Source organism: Anoplophora glabripennis, unplaced genomic scaffold, assembly GCF_000390285.2.
Source record: "Anoplophora glabripennis isolate ALB-LARVAE unplaced genomic scaffold, Agla_2.0 scaffold147, whole genome shotgun sequence".
Taxonomy (NCBI): Eukaryota; Metazoa; Arthropoda; class Insecta; order Coleoptera; family Cerambycidae; genus Anoplophora; species Anoplophora glabripennis.
This window is the reverse complement of record NW_019416251.1, coordinates 1-19247: the sequence shown is the minus strand read 5'-3', so window position 1 is coordinate 19247 and position 19247 is coordinate 1. Positions and strand designations below refer to the sequence as shown.

Sequence of the window (19247 nt, the reverse complement as noted above, 5' to 3'; positions counted from 1 at the left end):
ATCGTATTCAAGGGAACATGTATTATTCCTAAAAAACTGAACCCACTTAACGTTACACCCTGTATAGTGCATTTTTTAAGTCTGTTATAATTTCGGATGTCTGGGTAACTTTAGACTAAAAATTGTTATTAAACCTGGAGACTTAACCCATTAACTCCCCAAAATCACGGTATTTATAACTCATTTTCAAAATTCACTGACAAATCAAAAAATGTAAAATATTTTGGCCAAACTTCCTTGTCTTACTATTTTTGAGTATTCTCTTGTGATTCCCGAGGTCCAAATTCCATTTCAAAAAAACAAAATGGCGGATTTTTGAGTGAAAAAGTACCAAAAAATAGGAATTTAAAAAAAATTTTTTTTTTCGAGCTGAAAAAAGATTAAGTTGTGTTCCGAACTGTGGGTAAACGTGGGCTAAATAGTTGTAGTTTACGGAACATTTTTTTTCTTAGCACCCTTTTTGCGGAAAACGGTAGAAATGTCAAAAAATATGAGCCGTTTCTAAATAATTCTGATATAAATCGACATTGAACGAAATGTTTGCACTCAAAGTGCAAAATTTCGATTGATTGATCATTCTCGGTTCTTTTTCAATACATTTCGCGATCTCAGTAATGGCCGATCAATATGGCGGTCGGGGAACTAGGAAAAACACGCGTTTTCTCACAATTATCGGTTGTTACAAAACGTTCAATTTTACCTCGTTTTTTTTATATTTTAAATTACACTGAATCAAAATCTGGCGACGAATTTTCAAAATTCAAAATGGGATATTGAAAATTGTATAATTTGCAATTTTGTATTATTGTAAAACCTGTCTTGACAAAAATCAATAAAAATATCTACCATGTATAAAAAAAAGGGTATTTGGAAAAATCGCAAAAAAAATACATAAATATTGAAAAATTCCAAAAATATAGAAAATTGAAAAAATTAGATATAAAAAAAATTTTTTTTAAATAAAAAATATAAAAAAAACTAAAAAATTCTACAAAAAATTTTCTATATCCCATCAGCCATATTGCAGCCGCCATTTTGAATTTTGAAAATCCTTCACCAGATTTTGATTCAATGTAATCCAAAATATAAAAAAAACTAAACGTTTTGAATCTGTTATAGCCGATAATCGTGAGAAAACTCGTATTTTTCCTAGTTTCCCTATCGCCATATTGAACGTGCCATTACTGAGATCGTGAAATGCGTTGAAAAAGAACAATAGAAATTTTACACTTTGACAGCAAACATTTAGTTCAATGTCGATTTATATCAGAATTATTTAGAAAAAAACGCATATTTTCCTACATTTCTACTATTTTCCACTATTTTGAAAAAAAAAATTTACCTAAACTACAATTTTGCCCACTTTAACGGACAGTTCCAAACACAATTTCATTTTTTTTCGGCTTGAAAAAAAATAGATTAAAAAAAATTCCAATTTTTTGGTACTTTTTCACAAAAAAATCCGCCATTTATTTTTTGAAACATGTAAATACAATTTCGACCTCGAAAATCCAAAGAGCATACTCAAAAATAAGGATAAGGAAGTTTGGTCAAAATATTTTACATTTTTTGATGTTATTTTTAAACTTTAAACTTTAAAAAAATAAAATTAGGTATCAAATGCACTTTTTCATTTCTCGAAATACTGAAAATTCTGAGTAATTAAATGAATATCTGTCTTTAATTATATGATTGATCCAAGTTTCGTCCACCTGCTTCAAACATCTTCAGAGATATATAAATAAATGCAGTATATTTTAAACTTAGACTCTCGATTCATTCAAGCTTTTCGGTTTAAAATAACCCAAGGTGCGCCACCCTGAATTATTTTGACAATTTCCATAAACATTACATTATAATTTCATTGAAATTTTGGGGTACATTTTTTGAACTGTAAACTAACGTCGTGCCAGTGTACGACCTAAGGAAGCCTATAATTTGAGAACTAAAATCCGATTGTTCCCACGAAAACAGGTTACGTTATAATATTCAAGATTTACGCTGACTCTGAGCCAACACCGCCTCGTGTTTCCTGCACTCCACGCTCAACTGGCGCACGGCCGCAACATACTTCCTTTGCAGCTCGACCAAGCCTTGTAACGTGTAGCCGAGTTGATCCCTTTTCTGTCTCTCCTCGATAAGCTTCCTCTCCACCTTGAATTTGGACTGCCTCACGCTATCCACTATGTTCTGGAACTGCTTGAGGAACTCTTCTTTGCCGCCGCTCGACCGCACGGCTTCCGGGTAGCTGTCGGAGATGGAATTTAGTAGGGACAGTTCCTTCTGCATGTACATCCTGGTGTCCTCCAGGGTGTTGTAGAGGGTGTAGTACTGCTTCGTTTCTTTGTGCTTGGCGGCAACTGTTAAGGGACAGGTAAGGTTTTCAAAAAATATACACACAAGAATTACTGGAAGTATAATTAGTAAATAAAGACAAAATTAAGCACGAGAGATTCTAAAAAAAGGCATATCCACATCAACAAGAGATATATTTACCTTGGTTGTAGAGCTCCAAAAACCTTCTCTGATATTGGGCTAGTTCGGCTCGATTTGGAACGTCGTCCAGCTGCCTCTGCAGGCTAGCCACGTGTCGATTCTTCTTGGCCACCTGAAGTCTCAACACCCGGACCTTCTCCAATTCCTCCCCTATTGCTGTGTTCAGGTCACCGTCAGCCTCGCTCGGAGTCTTCGCTTTTGTCTTTTTAGTGTCGCTAAAACGTTATACCCCATTAGATATCGCTGGAAAAAAATTAAATTGGATCTTACTCTATAAGTTTCTGCAATCTGGCCAATTCCTGTTTACAATATTCCCTAAACTGGATTTCTTGCGCCTTTAAATTATCGTTTAATATGACTAGTTCCTCGACTTCCTTCACGCTTCTATAAAAAAAGGTTCAGTTTGCAAAAAGGTATAATATATAATAAAATTCGCTCACTCGGGATCACTCGCTTCAGTCCGTTCTAGTTCTTTTAAAGCTTTATCGGCTTCTTGTTGTTTCAGTCTTATATCCTGCAGGGCTGCAGTGTTTTGCTTCAGTTCGTCTTCTATCGATAACTTTGCCGCCTCGAATTTATTGCACCTTTCCGTCAGGATGTATTTCTGCTCGTTCAAGGCAGCCGACTGTATTTCTTCTCGAGATTGCTGGCCTCCATCCTTCGATATTAAAAAATCAAAACGTTTTAATTGCCATATACCCAAGGAGAATATATATTACCTTCAGTTCGGAATGTAGGGAAGCGTAATGTTTTTTAATGCGCTGCTTTTCTTCTTCATTCAAATCTTCATAGTCGACGATTTCCTAAAATTTGAAACGTTACGCGTCGTTCTAAATTATTCACATGGAATAATAAGAACTAACAAGAACTGTTAATTACCTCTTTGGCAGCGGTCAAATTATTCAGCAGCTGTTGAATTTGCCTCTACAAACATAAGCACAACAAAAATAAAATAAATGCGTAGCACAAGAAGCAACTATCGTGTGTTTGCTACCAAACTAATATGGAATTATGATTAATACATTCATTGATTTATATATTTAGATAAAGTTTTGTCTATTTGAGAATAATTTGGAAAACGTTTTTTAATAATTCCATAAAAGTTTGTGGTTACAATAAAAAGGCTTTTAAAGAACTACAACACGCAAAAGAATACATATGCCACAAGTATGCTAACAAAAAAATTATAAAATTTTAATTACTTCACTTATGCTTAAAATCTTATTGGAAAAATGAAAAGTATAAAGAATAAACGAGTTTTAACTTTTTCTATACATAGAACACATAGTGCGAATTTAGAATAAATAAATTAAGTCACTGCCGTTCAGGGATAAACCTTCAAAATCATGAAAAGATCCTACTGAATTAAATATCTATTTGTATTATTTCAACAAAATTATATCAACAATCAGTGTACAGTAAATTTTTTAAATCATTTCAAAAGAATTATTATCTGAAGTTTATATCCAAATCAACAATCTCTTTCCAAAAAACAGAAAAAATCTTATAAAAGAACTTGAACCAACAAAACAGAATATAAAAAAAATCGGTACCTCCTGTGCCTGTTGCTTCTCTAAGACGCCTTCCCCGCTAGTACCAGCCGCTGAACCAGTCCCGTGAGCGTTACCGCCTCTGTGATCGTATTCGAGCAATGTTATTTGCACTCTCGACGGAAAGTCTGGTGGCGGAGCATTTTTCCTCTTGTAATATCTCTGCGGTCTGTATATTTCACTGACAGTATTTATATTCTCCAGTACATGTCTTTTAATTTCGGAATCTTTGTCTTTCACGTCGAACTGCTTGTTGAATTGATTGTCTGCATACGAACGTACGAAAACAGACATTTCTTGCCGGTATTCCATGGAACGTTTGACGAGCCACTGAAATAGTAATAATATAAAATCATGTATTCGGTACAAATAAAAAAACTCACTTGTATAACTGGGTATATGTGGATAAAGTCTAAACCCTGTATCTGATGTGGTTCTATTCGATGTGGGCACTTAATCTTTGGCAACACTGCTACAATTTTCTCAGTTAAAGCTCTACAAAATACATTTCGTTAGAATATTACGAATTATAGTTGGAAATAAACGTACATCTTTTGGCCAATGGTTGAATTTTCCTGAAATAACAGGTCTACATCCACATCTACATTGCAAGATTCTATACACCAAGTCATACCGCCCACCACTTTGTCAAAAGGCGACAGCCCCTTAATTCTCGCCCTAAAATATCCAGCTGCCACTAAAAGGTCAATGATTTCTTGAAGTTTAACTGATTGTTCTTCATCCTCTCGTACTTCAATCTTAAAAAACAAATTAATCATAAAATCAAACAGATAAATTATAACACTATTTTTTTACTTCAATTTCATGTCCGTCTCCTTCTTGCCTAGTTGGCAATTTGTTAGCATTTTTAAATTTCTTGAACACTTCCGGATTAACTGTAGCCATTTATATTATGTATTATATATAATAACGTTACAAATTTTGTTTTATTAAAAATAACTTGAAAATTAAATCTGACATTTGTGAAAACTACTTGACATAAAACATTAAAGGTTTTTTGGCGAGAAAACCGCTAACCCGGTTAACTATAGTTTGTTGCGGTTTGCCGTTTTGGCGAGAAATGTTGTTAACCCGGTTTGGCAGAGTTTGCCTAACCATCAAACCGGACTTGTGGGTTGGTTTGGATCTTAAGTTAATATTTCTATCTTTGTTTATGTATTTTCTGTTTCGTACCTAGTAGTCACTACTTCGTTTTTTTAGAGGTTTGGATAGGTTAAGTTGTAAATAAAAAAATTTGGTAATGGATTCACTGCAAAAAATACAAAGTAATATTTGAAATTGATAATAAAAAAATAGTAATCGAGGATCCAAATAACTTTAATCGTTTATTAGATGGTAAATATGCATTTTATATATTGTACTGTATAGATCTTTATTAACTTCCTTTTAGACGATACATTTGCGTTTGAATAGATAATATTTGTGAACAAGGTAAACCCATTTTGATTTAATAACCATACATTAACGTTCTTTCATGGATCTGCATTTCAGATTAGGAATAACAACTATAGTATATAAGAAATAATTAAACAACTTGTGCTACGAGCACTATCATAGATTATAGGTTACGATTTCATTATTGATTAGATATCCAAACCAAAAGAATTTTTGCGAGTTCTGTCAAATGTTAACTCAAACTCTTAACACAATCAAACTCGAGCTAACCGGGTTTGATGTGGTTTGGCTCGCCAAAAAACCCTTATTAGGTAAAACTTTATTTTTTTGACAACAAATGCAAGTTACATCAAACAATTTACAATTCTACCAACTTAACAACTCATTAACCACTAACATTACAAAACTGACCCACAGAGCTAGAAAATTTTAGATCGCATAGGGAGCTTTCGTTTTGGCAATAATAGTACCTATTTGCGTATTATAATAATAACAATATTAATAATATCACAATAATAATGTTTTTATTAGCAGGATACATATTTATAACAAAGATTTAGGTAAACTGGTGGCACCGTTCGATTTTACTCGCTCTTCCATTAGTAACTAATATCAGTTCAGAGTAACTCTAAGTTGGTATTAGCTGTTGTTAGCTACTATTTTTGCCAAATCGAAAGGCTCTAAGGATCTAATTTAATGTTTAAATTTAAATTATAATTGTGTCCCTGTCCCTGAAAACGGCCCGATTTTATATGATCCGGCTAGCTCGTCAGTATATTATCTAGGCGGCTAGTTTATTAGCCAATATGATATACGTTAGAAATCTATTTGTCCAGTCTTTGTAACCTAAAAAAACATGAAAATTGTCAAAAAATTAAAGTGTTTATCTAAAGGCATTACCGTACGCCCTTGGGATCGCTGATCACGCAGGGCTGGTCTGTTTTACTGCAAGTGTTTCCGTTAAGTAAAAAAAAATCGAAAATTGTCAAAAACGGAATGAGCTAGAGGGGATCTGAATGCAGTTTTGGATTTGTCTACAGGAATATTTTCAGATTTTTCTGTGAATCCAAAATTTTTTTAAGAAAAGCGATGATGTATATTGTAATTGTAGTCCATGAAAATTGTCAAAAAATTAAAGTGTCCTAAAAGATACATTAGTAAATACAGAAATTATATTACTGTTCTATAAATAAAAAAGATTTATTTATAATTGTGTTGTACATTATTATTGAATTTATCTATAATCTTCCACAGTCGTGTACTTATTAATAGACATCATTTTTCCTACTGTTATGAAAGAAAATACAAATAAAAAAATGACGGTTCAAATTTTGTGAATTCTTATGCAGCCAAATATACACCAGAACTGTATTGTATGTTGCCTACCTAACAAACATTTACAATTAGATGAAACTGGAAAGAAACAAATTCAAATATCTCAAAAACTGGTAAAGCTAAACATAAACTGAATACATTTTTAGAAAGATCAGGGCCGTTATAGTTTACCTGAATTTTTTCAGATTTTTCTGAGCCCTAAAAGTTTTTGAGAAAATCGATGGACTAGTCCATGAAAATTGTTAAAAAATTAAAGTGCTCATCTAAAGGCATTACCGTACGCCCTTGGGGTCGCTGAACACGCTGGGATGGTCTGTTTTTTTACAAGTGCTTCCGTTAAGGAAAAAAATCGAAAATCGTCAAAAACGGAATGAGCTAGAGGGGAACTGAATGCAGTTTTAGATTAGTCAGGGCCGTTATTGTCTACATGAATATTTTCAGATTTTTCTGTGAGCCTAAACATTTTTAAAAAAGTTGGTAAAAAAAGGTATATTGTAATTGTAGTCCATGAAAATTTGTCAAGAAATTAAAGTGTCCTTCTAAGTGCGATTTTGTATGCACCTGTTAAGCTGCAATAGTAAATACAGAAATTAAATTACTGTTCTTAAATAAAGAAAGATTTATTTATAATTGTATTGTACCTTTTTATTGAATTTATCTATAATCTTAAACAGTCGTGTACTCATTAATAGACGTCTTTTTTCCTACTAAGTTATAAAAGAAAAAAAAAGAAAAAACCGATTCAAATTTTGAGAATTCTTGTGCAGCCAAATATATAACAGAACTGTATTGTATGTTGCCTACCCGACAAACACTTAAATAACACTTGGGGGCTTTCGTTTTGGCAAAAATAGTACCTATTAGCAACTAATACCAGTTCAGAGTAACTCTAAGTTGCTATTAGCTACTAATAGCTACTATTTTTGCTAAATCGAAAGGCCCTCTGGAAGAAAACAAATCGTAATTCTCGGAACCTGGTGGAGCTAGAGAGGAACTGAGTACAGTTTTGGAAAGATCAGGGCCGTTATAGTTTACCTCATTTTTTTCAGATTTTACTGAGCACTAAAAGTTTTTGAGAAAATCGTTGGACAGTCCATGAAAATTGTTAAAAGACACGCTGGGATGAGAACTCATATCTCATAGATAGCCTGGCTTTGTGTTGCTGGCAACTATCGAGAATCGTTGACTGAAGTCAACGATAGGTTAGAAATGAATACTCCAACCAATCACGTGCGTGCTAGAATGAGACAGCATGTCCTGAGATAGTGTCTGTCTCTCTCGCATACTCAGCCATACTTTTCGCAATGGCATGCTACCTCCAGTGGTATATGCTCGAAGGTAGTGTGGTAGTGTCACATACTTCTATAGAAGTATGTGGGTAGTGTAGGGCTATGTGGTGATCTCCCCCTCCCAACCCAAAACAAGTTTACAACTTACGTTAACCTCAAAGTAGTGCTGCAGTTTATAGTTCATGTATAGGCTAAATATAAAATAATTCCGTTTAGTAACTTGAGGAATGCTATAAAAATGAATAGTTCGCAGATAGAAGAAACTCTTAAAACTTCAGATGATGGAATTAAATCTTTATTATCAACGATTTTAAATATAAATTTGTGGAATGAAAGTAATGAAAAAATCATTATAACTGCCATAAACAAAATGCTAGCAGTTTCAAAAACTCGTTTACAAGGTTTAGAATTGTTGAATTTAATAATAAACAACTGTTCTCCAAAAATTATATCTGAAAATGGAAATACTTGGATATCACATTGTTTGGTTAAATATGCCGAGGATGATTTGAAAGAACTTAAATTAACAACAATTGGTACAATTAAAAGGTATTGCGTGATATTTAGTCATTATACCCATGTATTTAATTGCAGGAAGCATTGTTGATAGTAGCCACGAAGAACAAGAATTCAGCAAAAAATTTATTTCTGAATATGTATCAAAAGTTTTTGAAACCTGTCTTTCGATACATAATAATCATGAAGCTGCACTCAATACTCTAGCTACTTGTATTAAGTATTATGGGAGTTGGTTCGCGCCACATAAGTTGCGTGTAGAACATTTTATCACGAATTTCCTAGAAAATCCTTCAGAACAGTTAGTTGGAAGTGCTGCTACAGCTTTTCATTATTTACAACAGGTAATAAGTTATTTCTTTATAAATCTGCAAATAAAATATTATTGTTCATTTCGTCAGGTTGGAGGTGCAGGAATCGACGGAATCAACCATAAAAGAAATTTCTCTACCAATTTTAGCAAACTGTGCGTCACCGTGCAAAAACTATTCGATAAATTTTTCGAAAACGAAATTGAAATTGACCAGAGTGATAGATCTAATCAAGAAGCATTTGAATTTACAGATTTACCACATTATACACAGAAAATGTTACACATTACTACGAGACGCCTGAAAAATTGTTTGACCTTCATAATAAAAATGTTGCTGTAAGTGATATTTGAACCATTTTTTAATTATTACATTGCAATCATATTTTTACTCGCGTTTTTCAGTAAAGGTTTTCCTGCGGAGAAGGAAATAAAACCGAGTGATGTCTTAGACGTTATCAGTAGAGGCACTGCGGTCCATCGCTGCCTGGGCACCGCCAATGACAATTCCTTGGAAGACTTTCAGTTTTCTATCCTTTTAAATCAGGTGCAGATAGAGTTGCTACGGTTATTGCAAGTACTTATCGTTTGGTAATTAAGTAAAAATTAAAAGCAATATACGTGTATACATCGACATATTTCGTTTTAGGTTACATGGGAATGCTTTACCGTTTACTTTCACCATCACTAAAATCCTAGTAGACTGTTTAAAAAGGTCCCAGTCCTGCCAATGTTACAAAACAGATAGGTAACTATGAAAAATAATTCAATTAATGTCTCTGACGGGGAAACGTTAAAAAAATTTTTAGCCTTTATCAGGAGAGGGTTTATAAAGCGTTAGGATGTTGGATAAGGGTCTCGAGAGGTGCTTTGCATACGCACTTCCAAACGCAATTGGTAAAATGCATCTTGAAAGACGTAACGCCAGTAAAAAATAGTGTATCTTTAAATGTAAGTACTGCAAATTATTTAATAGGGTCACTTATGGTTTTTCTTATACAAGGTGTTCCGATTAAATCTTCCCACCTGGAAAATATCGGAATTAAAAAAAAAACAGCTGCCCCCCTCTAGGAATCGAATTGCCGCCTGCTAGTTAGCTCGAGCCGCGCTTGAATGCTTCTTTTTGACGCACAATTAAAAATGCAGAGGTGGCAAAAATGAAGCACAGTATTTTTTTATTGAAAATATATTATTGGCTTCAGAAGCAATAGATTCATGTAATAGACATAATCGAAAAATGGAAATCAAAAAAGATATTCAAGAAAAACGCAACCAAAAAATTTTTACTTTTTTTTTTAGTCATTTTTGGAAATTTGAAATGAATAAAATCGTTATCACTCATTTTTACCATGAAAGTACAACTCTTAAGGAAAAAAATGAGCCTTCACTCGTTTCTCTACGACTATTCGTCCAGCAAGACGAGCCGATTTTCAAGATGACCTCTTTTTCGGAAAATCTCGCTATAACTCGAAGTTTTTAATTTTTTTTATTTAAAAAAAGCACTTTTGCTTGCCGAAGGCTACATTTACAGCAAATGACAAGTTTGAAAACCTTAATTTGCAAGAGATACAGCAGGAACAAAACAGGTCGATTTTTGATGGTTTTTTCGATATGTCTCGAAAAGTAATACAGCAATCGATATATTTAAAAATACGAATCAATAGATTTTTTCAATAGCTACAACTTTCTTATTTACCGTTTTTCGATTGTAGTTCAAGTTTTTTTTATTAACAAAAAACCGTATTTTCGACATTTATGAATTTTTTAGGTTAACTTCGCCGTTTATGCGCCACAGGAAAAATACACTGTTTCTTAGAATTTTTTCCTATATTACCATATTTTTTGTTTACGCCATCTCACGTGTTCCCCTTGAAAAGAAAATCGACGTCTCCGTTTTTTTTTAATCCCGATATTTTCCAAGTGGGATGTTGTAATTGAAACACCCTGTATATGTATAACTTTACTCAACAGAATGAGGTATTATTGACATGTTGTGTCAATTAAATTCAGTGAACTGTAAATTTTCGCTTAAGCGATTAGTTGCTATTATTGGCCATTTATGGCACTGCCAAATTATACACGTAACAATAAGGCGGTACACGATCGAGTTCCTGATTCTCTCCAAAACAAAAAATTGTTTGTTAACTTTATTTTACAAGTATTATTTGTTCATATAGTACTTCCTATAGATTTTCCGACGCTATTGCATTGGAATTTTGTGTGGTTTTTTTATCTACCTACCTTATTTCAGTTGCCAGGAGACGTGCATAAAAATAAGTCGAAGAAAGCTATACAAAAGGCCGTTCAAGACAGAATTATTTCAAGTGGGCAGGGAAACAGGAGCGAGTAATTCCGTTGCGATGTTATCGTAAAAATATGTTAAATAATTTGTTTCTAGGGAATTCACGAACACAGAGAAGTTTAATCGAGAGAAGAACTGTTTGTTCGCTTTAAATACTTTGAAACACCTATTGAGTGGCACTATATTAAAATTACATCCAAATACCATGCAGGTATGTCCGTTTGTTATCGTTTTGTTTTGGTAGAAACTCGGTTATTTAAATTGATGTAATCCGAGATCGGGAGTCTCCGATTGTTTCTCCGCTACGAGTTTTTGTGACGAATTTGCCATTTCATCTGTTTGAAAAATAATCGAGATTCTATTGCACAAATTATTATACTTATAAACTTCACAAAGAACTTTCGATTTCAGGAGCTTTACAAGTCTATAATCAACACCTTAATCGACATACAAATCTCCGAGACCAGTCACCCTTACACGAACCGGGAATGCGAAGCGGAACTGTACGAGGTCTTCGTGACTTTCTACGAACAAGACACACTAAAGACCCTACCGCCCCTCCAACTCACCATCGACGTTCTTAACAGAGGCATTAATAGCACCAACAGGACGATCGCTTTGACGTGCGAACACGGTTTAAGTAGTTTGGAGAAGATATGCCGTCCCGTTTGCCCTTCTATGTTTATATCGGAGGGTACTACACCGGAACAAGCCGTATTGCTTCCCGAGGACAAATCTAGTGAAGACGCACTTGAAGATATGAGAGACGTTAGTGAATCGGGTATGGAAGAAGCAACTTTAGATACTTCCAGTACCTCGGAGAGTGAAGGCGCGTTGGAAAAAGGCGAAGCGGACGAAGAAATCGAGGTGAAAGAAGACGTAATGGAAAATGGGACGGAAACGTCGATTACTTTGGAACAGGAACCGTCAGTTCATATAATCGATATGCAGATCATAAAATCGTCTGCCGAGGACGTAGAATCAGATATAGAAGATTCTGCAAAAGATACGCAAAATGGTTCCGTTGCGGGAGAACAAATACAGGAAGGCGATGGTAATAAACACTTTGCATTACAGGGTGCCCCAGGAATAAGTGCCAAAATTTTAACCATGATTTTAACTCGTTGGGAGCAACTTTTTTCAAAAGTTTTCGATATATTTTTTATTTTTTTTTACCCAACTGCGACGCAAATAAACACTTACAGTTCATCGTTGTGATAGAATTTCAGGAAAGAATCAGCCAATAAAGTTCTGTTATCGGAACTACTGTAACAATTTACCGCAGCGGGGACGTGCCTTGAAATTTCCCACTTTATTTTCAGATTCAAATATATAAAGTAGATTTTTTGGATTAAAATGTGTTTTTATTTCTTTTACAGTACAGTAGAGCACACATCATAAATTAGAACGATATACTTCCGAACAAACATGACTTCGTAACTGCAAAACATAGTCTTGGGGTCTTCTTGAAATTCTATCTCGACAAATATCGTATGGACTGTAGTTGAGATAATAACAGAGAAAATGCAAAAAATAGGCAACCAATTCATATATTTCTTTAATCTAAGGCAGTTCGTTAGCAAAACTGAGTTTTCGGAAAAATGTTTTATATAAAAGTTGTTGCTGTTATTAGGGTAAATAAGTGTTAAATTTTGGCACTGATTTCCGTATATAATTCATCAATTTTTTTTTCTAGAGTCTTTGGACATAAAAAGAGAAATGTTGAACCAAAACAGCATTCAAGAACGTGAGGAAATAACGGAGTTTGTGGAAGATTTCGAACCGCCTCTGAAAAGGATACGAGGAGACGACACACCGACTCCCTCGTCAAACGTGAAAGAGGAAGAATTCTTACAAAACCCAGAGGATAATATATTCGAGGAAGGTAATTACTTTGTGATCTGATCGTCCGCAGTCAAACTAATTTGAAGTTTTCGTCCTATACAGAGTCCTTAGAAAATAAAGAACATTTAAATGACGTTGCATCTAACGAAGCGAATAATCTACCAAACTTAAAACAAGAACAGCCGTCGCAGAACCTGGAGGACGACATATTCGAGGAAGGTAGCGATTTTGTGGATGCAGTTAAAGATTATTAGTTATTTGTTAAAATTTCTTTCGATACTTTGTATTTTTTTTTATGAATATAGTAAAAAATAAAGTTTCAAATTTTAAATAAAAATATGATTCTTCAATTTTGATATGTTGGTTTCTACACCTGTGACGAATACATGAAAAATTGTGTCGAATACATAGAAAATAGTGTCGAATACATAGAAAATAGTGTCGAATACATAAAAATTGTGTCGAATACATAAAAATCACAATATCGAATTGATATATAAAAAAACTGCGTTATACATTTTATTATAAAAAAACAAAAGATAAAATATCATGGTGCCTTGTACAAAATAAATAAGTTATCAGTAAATCGAAAAATAAAAATTATTTAGAGTTCTATTTACATCACAAAAATATTTCTCTTCTTCCTAACATCCTAGGTTCTAAGTTAAAATATATCACTGCACTGCAATTTCCTGTTGCGATTGCACTCGAGGGACTCTGAAAATTCCGGCACTTGGGCCCACGTCGAAAGCAACCTAAAAAAATTTTCAATGTACAGCGACGGGCTGGCAAAATTTCAGAAGAGATTTTGAAATAAAAAATTAAGTTAGGCGACAAAGCTGAAACGGAGAAATTACAATAAATAACTTACGAAACTTTCTGGGGCAACTGAAAGTGTATTATATTTTCATAAAGTTGATGCTGAACGGTAGATTCAGAACACTTAGTCTGAAAACGCAAAAAAACAACACGTTACTTTTTTTTTTACATCGAAACTTTATTTCTGAGTATTACCTGAGAATAGGCCAGGAAAAACAGTGCCGAATCCTCGTACATCTCCAGAGAGGGTTGGTGAAGATGGTCCGTGTTTTCTAAAGACAATTTCAGCGCCTAAAAGCAACAAGACGTATAAAATATGTCACAAATTCCACATTTGTACGTACCTCGTTGGTCACACTCACTGCCGATAAATGTTTCAAGTTTCGTAGAGAGGTTTCGTTCGCTTTACCATATGGAAGAACCAAGTTTAGGTTTGACGCGTAATCGCTCAAGCATTTTAAGGCGGAGTGTACGCTGTTGATGGAATCGTCGACTGTCTTATGGTACGGCGATAGGATCTTCCTATCAGATGTCCATAGACTGTCGTAGGGCAGAATCGATGATATTACTGCTTCTGCTATTTCGACCCCTAACCTTCCATAGAGTATAGAGCTGGAAATTTGCACATGCAAAATTAGAATTCTCATCAGATGGAAGTTATACACGAAGCACGAAACATGCAAATTTTGAGATTCTACTCCAAACAAAAGTATTGTTATTGATATAGAGTTGGAAAAGTTTGTTTATGGACGTAAATATGAGAAACCTCTAAAAAACACCATTTCTGTTCGGTCTTTATAAAAAACATCCTAGTAAATTCGGGACTATTCAATTTTTGGTGATCTCGAAATCAAACATTATCTTGTCGATAAAGATCCGTATAAAATCGTACTGCAGAAAAAAGTTGCAATGTATTAGTAAAAACAGTGATTTTCTAAAAGAAACCAAAATTCGAAATTTCAACCAATTGGGTCAACTTTTTGATCTCATTTGACCCAAATTTATTAGTTGATTTCCTGACACAAAATTCAGCCATGATAAATTATGTGTAACATATTTTCCATTTCAAAATGTGTATATTTTCACTTTAGAAATTTAGCTGGAAAAAATATGGTAATGATTTACCACAGCGTCACCCTCTTCTACTCTTCTTTGTTTAACCTAAACTTTAAACTACCTAAAGTTAGTTCAAATACTTCAAATCACGGTCAATTTGACCAAAGTGAACTAATCAAGTGGTAAAACAAATACAGCTATTGTCAGTGTGCACTAGAACTATTTCCATCCTTTATTTTTCGATTTGAGAATAGAGGATGGACATATTCTTAGTCCGACCCGAGTGCAGAAGTACAAATGAATGGAAAACGCTTTTATAGTAGAGTGTATCGTACGTATGTGATCTAAGACCGCTAAAGAAGTCCACAACCTTTCTAATTTCCTTTTAGTGCCGACGTGTAACGGTTAAACTCACAAATCTAGTTCTGACCACCATATGTGATAGAATGAGAGAATTAATTTTATGAAAAGGAACGTTAGTTTGGGGGTTCCCCGTCCACAGTATCCGCAATATTTAGTTCATAATTGCACATTTTTCTTGTGTATGCATATTTTTGCTCGTAATCAGGGTCCCGAGAAAGTATACTAAAAATAAATCTTATTTTAGCGACGTTATAGGTTAAGTTAGTGCTTTAAAATGGGTAAAAGAAAAGGCAAAGGTAGAATAAGATTTGTAGTTTTTGATTCAAACAATTTGCCATCACACTCTGATAGTGATAAGGCGACAAGCAAGACCAGCAATAGAAATTCTAAAAATATTAAGAGTAATAGAAATGATACCATTCCAATTGAAAAGTATTCTGTGACACCTACAAGTGATATTTTTGCATCATCTGCTGATGTACCAATGACTTCTAGTAGTTCTAAAGGAGACGAAAGTACTGATACCTCTACCAAATTATGTGGACCATCGGATGAAGGTGTTTTAGATGAATTTCCGACTATTAAAGATGATAAACAGAACGTTTCAAAATGTGAAAATGAAATAAGTTATGGAAACCATGAGCTGGCAGAAGTCAAAAATGGAATTCAAAATTTATCTGCGAGCTCTCACTCTGAAGATTCGTTCAATAAAAATTCTACACAGTTTGGAAGCAGGGGTAATAATGAATATAGAAATAACAGAAAAAGTTTTAATAACGCAAAACGAAGAGGCGTTAAGGGAATCCCATACCAGGATTCGTCAAATTTTTATGAGGAAACAAACGATGCCGATACGTCAGCCAGGAGGAGACAGCAGGGGACGGGTTATGATCCTCGAACGAATTAATAGAAGATTAATGATGATATAAATATTAATAAATAATAAAGTATATGTTGCGAAACTTTTGGAGAAAATAAAATTTAAAACGCAGAAATGAGTTGTAATATAATTTATTGAAGCTGAATTTTGTGTAGGTGTTTGTCCAAAGGACGTTACAGCTATTAAAAACAAGAAAAAGGAGGCAATTTCCTTGAAACTCTGCGACAACTTTGAATAATTCTGATACGTCATGTTTGTATTTTTTTGTTAGTAATTCTCAGATAATTTTTTTACTTTGTTTTAGATTTTATTTGATTTAATTTCACGAGAATTTATGAAAAAACTTTAGCATCAACTTAAATCAGCTTCATATTTATATATAAAAAAAAAATACTATGGCTAATAATAAAAAATACACAATCGAAAAATAAGTGGTTTATCTTATTCTGCCAATTATTCATAATTAAGTAGTAATTTTGTTTCGAAAGGCTACTAAATTGTTGAAAATACATCTAATGACACAAACCGCTTTTTAATTCGTAATTTATGGATATCACCTTAAGTACTTTAAATATAGATAGACCTGAAGATTTATTTTTAAAGATTAACGATTACACGATATTTGACATTAACAGAAATAAGCATAGAGAATGCCATTTAAAAAAATTCATAAATCACAGTATTTATTAACACATATTTATATTTTTGTTGCGGCTGGTGTTTTACGGTAAAGAAAACATTTTTCAGATCCAACGTTACTTTTAGTGACACGAAAAAAGACATAACGGATGATTAAAATTGTTAAACAGTCATACCTGGGATAGTTATAATGAAAAACGGGATCAGTCAGCAAATTCCGGGGTATTACAACGGTGTGGTCCGACGGGGAGTATGTCACTTTAGGAACATTTTCTAAGGCGTAAGACATCATCGGTTCCTCATGAACCAGATTCGTCAGTTTCTTTTCTTCCAGTTTTCTATTAAAACTTATCGCGTTCTTTACACTCTCAAATAGGTTCGTCTTGATTATCCTCAAACTCGAGAAGTAGCTTTTCAGGAAAGGTTCTTTCTTTGCGTTTTCCGGCACTCCCACTTGTAACCTGAGGGTGGCTAGCTAAAACGGAATACGTTTATCCCGAGGAAACGAAACGATCTAAAGTCGTTACCTTTAATTTTAGATGTCGGTATAACAAGGCGTTATTTTCGAATTTACCAAGTCTGTTTCTCACCACAGTGGCAATGGAATTAAACGTGTTATTGACAACGGAGATTGCTTCGCCAGGAATTGGATTGTCTTTTTCTAAAAAGTTGTTCGTGGCGAGGCCCATGAATTTTCTTACAATGCCGGCGCAGATCTCCCATCTCGGTAAAGGTTTTTCTATACCTAAAATAAATTAGGTACTCCTTTTTAACTAATACTGAGCAATATCGAGTACTGTGGCGGAAAATGTTTCAAAAAAATTAAAATCAACAAAAACTAGTTTTGAATTTACCAAAAAGTTCTGAATTAAAAGTATCCATCGCCGAGGTGTACTTATTAGATAGATACGGAATATACCGTCGAACTAGTGTCCATATTAAATAACCGTTCATGGTTTTTCTGTCGGTCGTTGAAATAATTTGTGCGATATGCCCCAAATACTCTAATGAGGTAACTATGACTTCTGTGTTCTCTGTAATGTTTGACTCTGGATACATGGCTTGCAGTAGGTCATAAAACGGTATCTATAATTAAAAAAATAAGTTTGGATAGTTTGTACGCAGTAAGATTTTGTACGTACCAGCGTTGTTTCTTTAAGTTCTGATATAGAGACAGAGTTATACATCGCTACGGGATTTTGAAGGTCGATCGTATTAGGCGTAACTTCCGCTATTCTTTTTTCGTAAGAAAACATGTCTGTACCAAACTTGGTGGCTTCGTTCCGAGCGGTACTACTTAAATGGATTATCACGTCCCTGATATATTCTTTGTAAGCCATCTGTACCTAAAATTACGAGAAGTCTAAGAAAAAGACACTTGTAACAAACGTAATGGGTGCTGTATTATGAAAGAAAATCAAATATTTATTGCTTTTACTACTAAATTATCTAGAAAAAAGCATTTGTGATGTTTATATGAACTGGCGTTATTATTTTTGAATTGTCAGTGTTGCGAGAAACAACTACTTCGAGAGCTATATGCCCCTACCGGCATTGAATTATGCTCGCAACACCTAGTGCAACAGCTAGGATCGTTTGTCAGTTTAACACACCAGGCACAGACCGGTTTCGGACTTATTAGTCCTCATTAGTGTGTCATAGGCGCGACAATCGACAAACGAGTTATTATTTTTACAGAGAATTAACAGTGGAATATTGCAATATCACTCACTCGATCATCTTCGTCTCTGAAGTAGTACTCTTTGTCCGGCAGGCCCAGTCCAGAGGGAGACAACACGATGCTGTTGTGACCGGGCATATTGGGGTTAGGCTCGACGGAAATTTTGAAAAACGGAGACACCCCATATCTTACGTGCAACTGTGTAAAAATTTTGTTCCGGTCAAAATCCGTTTCGCTCCAGTCTCTCAGGACGTACCATCCACCTGAAACAAGAAATAATTCTCAATCACTTCGTGTAAGCAAAAAATTAAGCGTTTTCTTAATGATGAAGCGTTTCTTAATCAAGAAGAAATTTACGTGTTAATTTTATTCTCTCAATAGAGTGATAATCTGTTGGAATTCATCTTTTTAAGCTTAAGGGATTACCTATATTTAGAAATATGATATTAGAGTTTGCAGGTTATTAATTGATTTATTTTTTTGTTTCTACAACGACCTCGGTTAAACAGTGTACCTATCATCAACATGTTTAAGCGGGACTTTGGATATAATGGAGCATATTAGATACTGCTATTATAGACAATCTCTCTTTGCAAGTGATTTTCAAAACTCTTTTTTTTTTTGATGTTACAACAAAGACGAATTTTTGTTTTGTATTGACACAATTTTTTCCTTTGAAGTCTGTAATCTGTATTTAGGGTTTCTGGTCGAGACTTCTCGAAGCGAGAATTCCCGGGAAATCTGGCCTTA

The 19247-nt window shown here is 34.1% G+C and overlaps 3 protein-coding genes across 4 annotated transcripts; 1 reads left to right on the top strand and 2 right to left on the bottom strand.

Annotated features, from left to right (window-relative positions):
- Positions 1–1035: 1035 nt before the first annotated feature.
- On the bottom strand, positions 1036–5040 carry LOC108909602 (coiled-coil domain-containing protein 93). Of its 2 annotated transcripts, XM_018713983.2 has the most exons (10): positions 4863–5040; positions 4596–4804; positions 4430–4541; positions 4050–4376; positions 3376–3420; positions 3216–3299; positions 2937–3154; positions 2767–2880; positions 2497–2711; positions 1036–2360 (listed from the first exon to the last, which is right to left on the bottom strand). In XM_018713983.2, exons 1-10 carry the CDS (start codon positions 4950–4952, stop codon positions 1990–1992), a joined length of 1785 nt encoding a protein of 594 aa, XP_018569499.1. In that variant the 5' UTR covers positions 4953–5040; the 3' UTR covers positions 1036–1989. The 2 variants fall into 2 exon arrangements, with proteins under 2 accessions (XP_018569499.1, XP_018569500.1); XM_018713984.2 differs by lacking the exon at positions 3376–3420.
- Positions 5041–8245: 3205 nt separating this feature from the next.
- Positions 8246–13412, top strand: LOC108909623 (proline-, glutamic acid- and leucine-rich protein 1-like). The gene is made up of 11 exons (XM_018714011.1): positions 8246–8622; positions 8681–8946; positions 9004–9251; positions 9318–9503; positions 9562–9660; positions 9722–9863; positions 11164–11258; positions 11311–11425; positions 11626–12268; positions 12911–13099; positions 13162–13412. The coding sequence occupies exons 1-11, from the start codon at positions 8325–8327 to the stop codon at positions 13311–13313; spliced, it is 2433 nt and encodes an 810-aa protein (XP_018569527.1). The 5' UTR covers positions 8246–8324; the 3' UTR covers positions 13314–13412.
- A 205-nt stretch (positions 13413–13617) lies between these two features.
- Positions 13618–18755, bottom strand: LOC108909624 (protein gone early-like). The gene is made up of 9 exons (XM_018714013.1): positions 18549–18755; positions 17959–18162; positions 17671–17902; positions 17344–17561; positions 16993–17291; positions 14223–14490; positions 14074–14169; positions 13931–14007; positions 13618–13814 (listed from the first exon to the last, which is right to left on the bottom strand). Exons 1-9 carry the CDS (start codon positions 18633–18635, stop codon positions 13724–13726), a joined length of 1572 nt encoding a protein of 523 aa, XP_018569529.1. The 5' UTR covers positions 18636–18755; the 3' UTR covers positions 13618–13723.
- Between the last annotated feature and the right edge of the window lie 492 nt (positions 18756–19247).

What these genes read in the sequence shown, in the direction of transcription:
- LOC108909602 (XM_018713983.2), bottom strand. Translation starts at nt 4,952, where the DNA reads ATGGCTACAGTTAATCCGGAAGTGTTCAAGAAATTTAAAAATGCTAAC. An exon ending in GAGACGGACATGAAATTGAA is followed by an intron (nt 4,805 to 4,862) that starts GTAAAAAAATAG and finishes TTGTTTTTTAAG; the next exon opens with ATTGAAGTACGAGAGGATGA. An exon ending in TCAACCATTGGCCAAAAGAT is followed by an intron (nt 4,542 to 4,595) that starts GTACGTTTATTT and finishes TGTATTTTGTAG; the next exon opens with AGCTTTAACTGAGAAAATTG.
- LOC108909623 (XM_018714011.1), top strand. Translation starts at nt 8,325, where the DNA reads ATGAATAGTTCGCAGATAGAAGAAACTCTTAAAACTTCAGATGATGGA. An exon ending in CTTTTCATTATTTACAACAG is followed by an intron (nt 8,947 to 9,003) that starts GTAATAAGTTAT and finishes TCATTTCGTCAG; the next exon opens with GTTGGAGGTGCAGGAATCGA. An exon ending in GGGCAGGGAAACAGGAGCGA is followed by an intron (nt 11,259 to 11,310) that starts GTAATTCCGTTG and finishes ATTTGTTTCTAG; the next exon opens with GGAATTCACGAACACAGAGA.
- LOC108909624 (XM_018714013.1), bottom strand. Translation starts at nt 18,635, where the DNA reads ATGCCCGGTCACAACAGCATCGTGTTGTCTCCCTCTGGACTGGGCCTG. An exon ending in AACTTAAAGAAACAACGCTG is followed by an intron (nt 17,903 to 17,958) that starts GTACGTACAAAA and finishes TTTTAATTATAG; the next exon opens with ATACCGTTTTATGACCTACT. An exon ending in TTTTCCTGGCCTATTCTCAG is followed by an intron (nt 14,008 to 14,073) that starts GTAATACTCAGA and finishes TTGCGTTTTCAG; the next exon opens with ACTAAGTGTTCTGAATCTAC.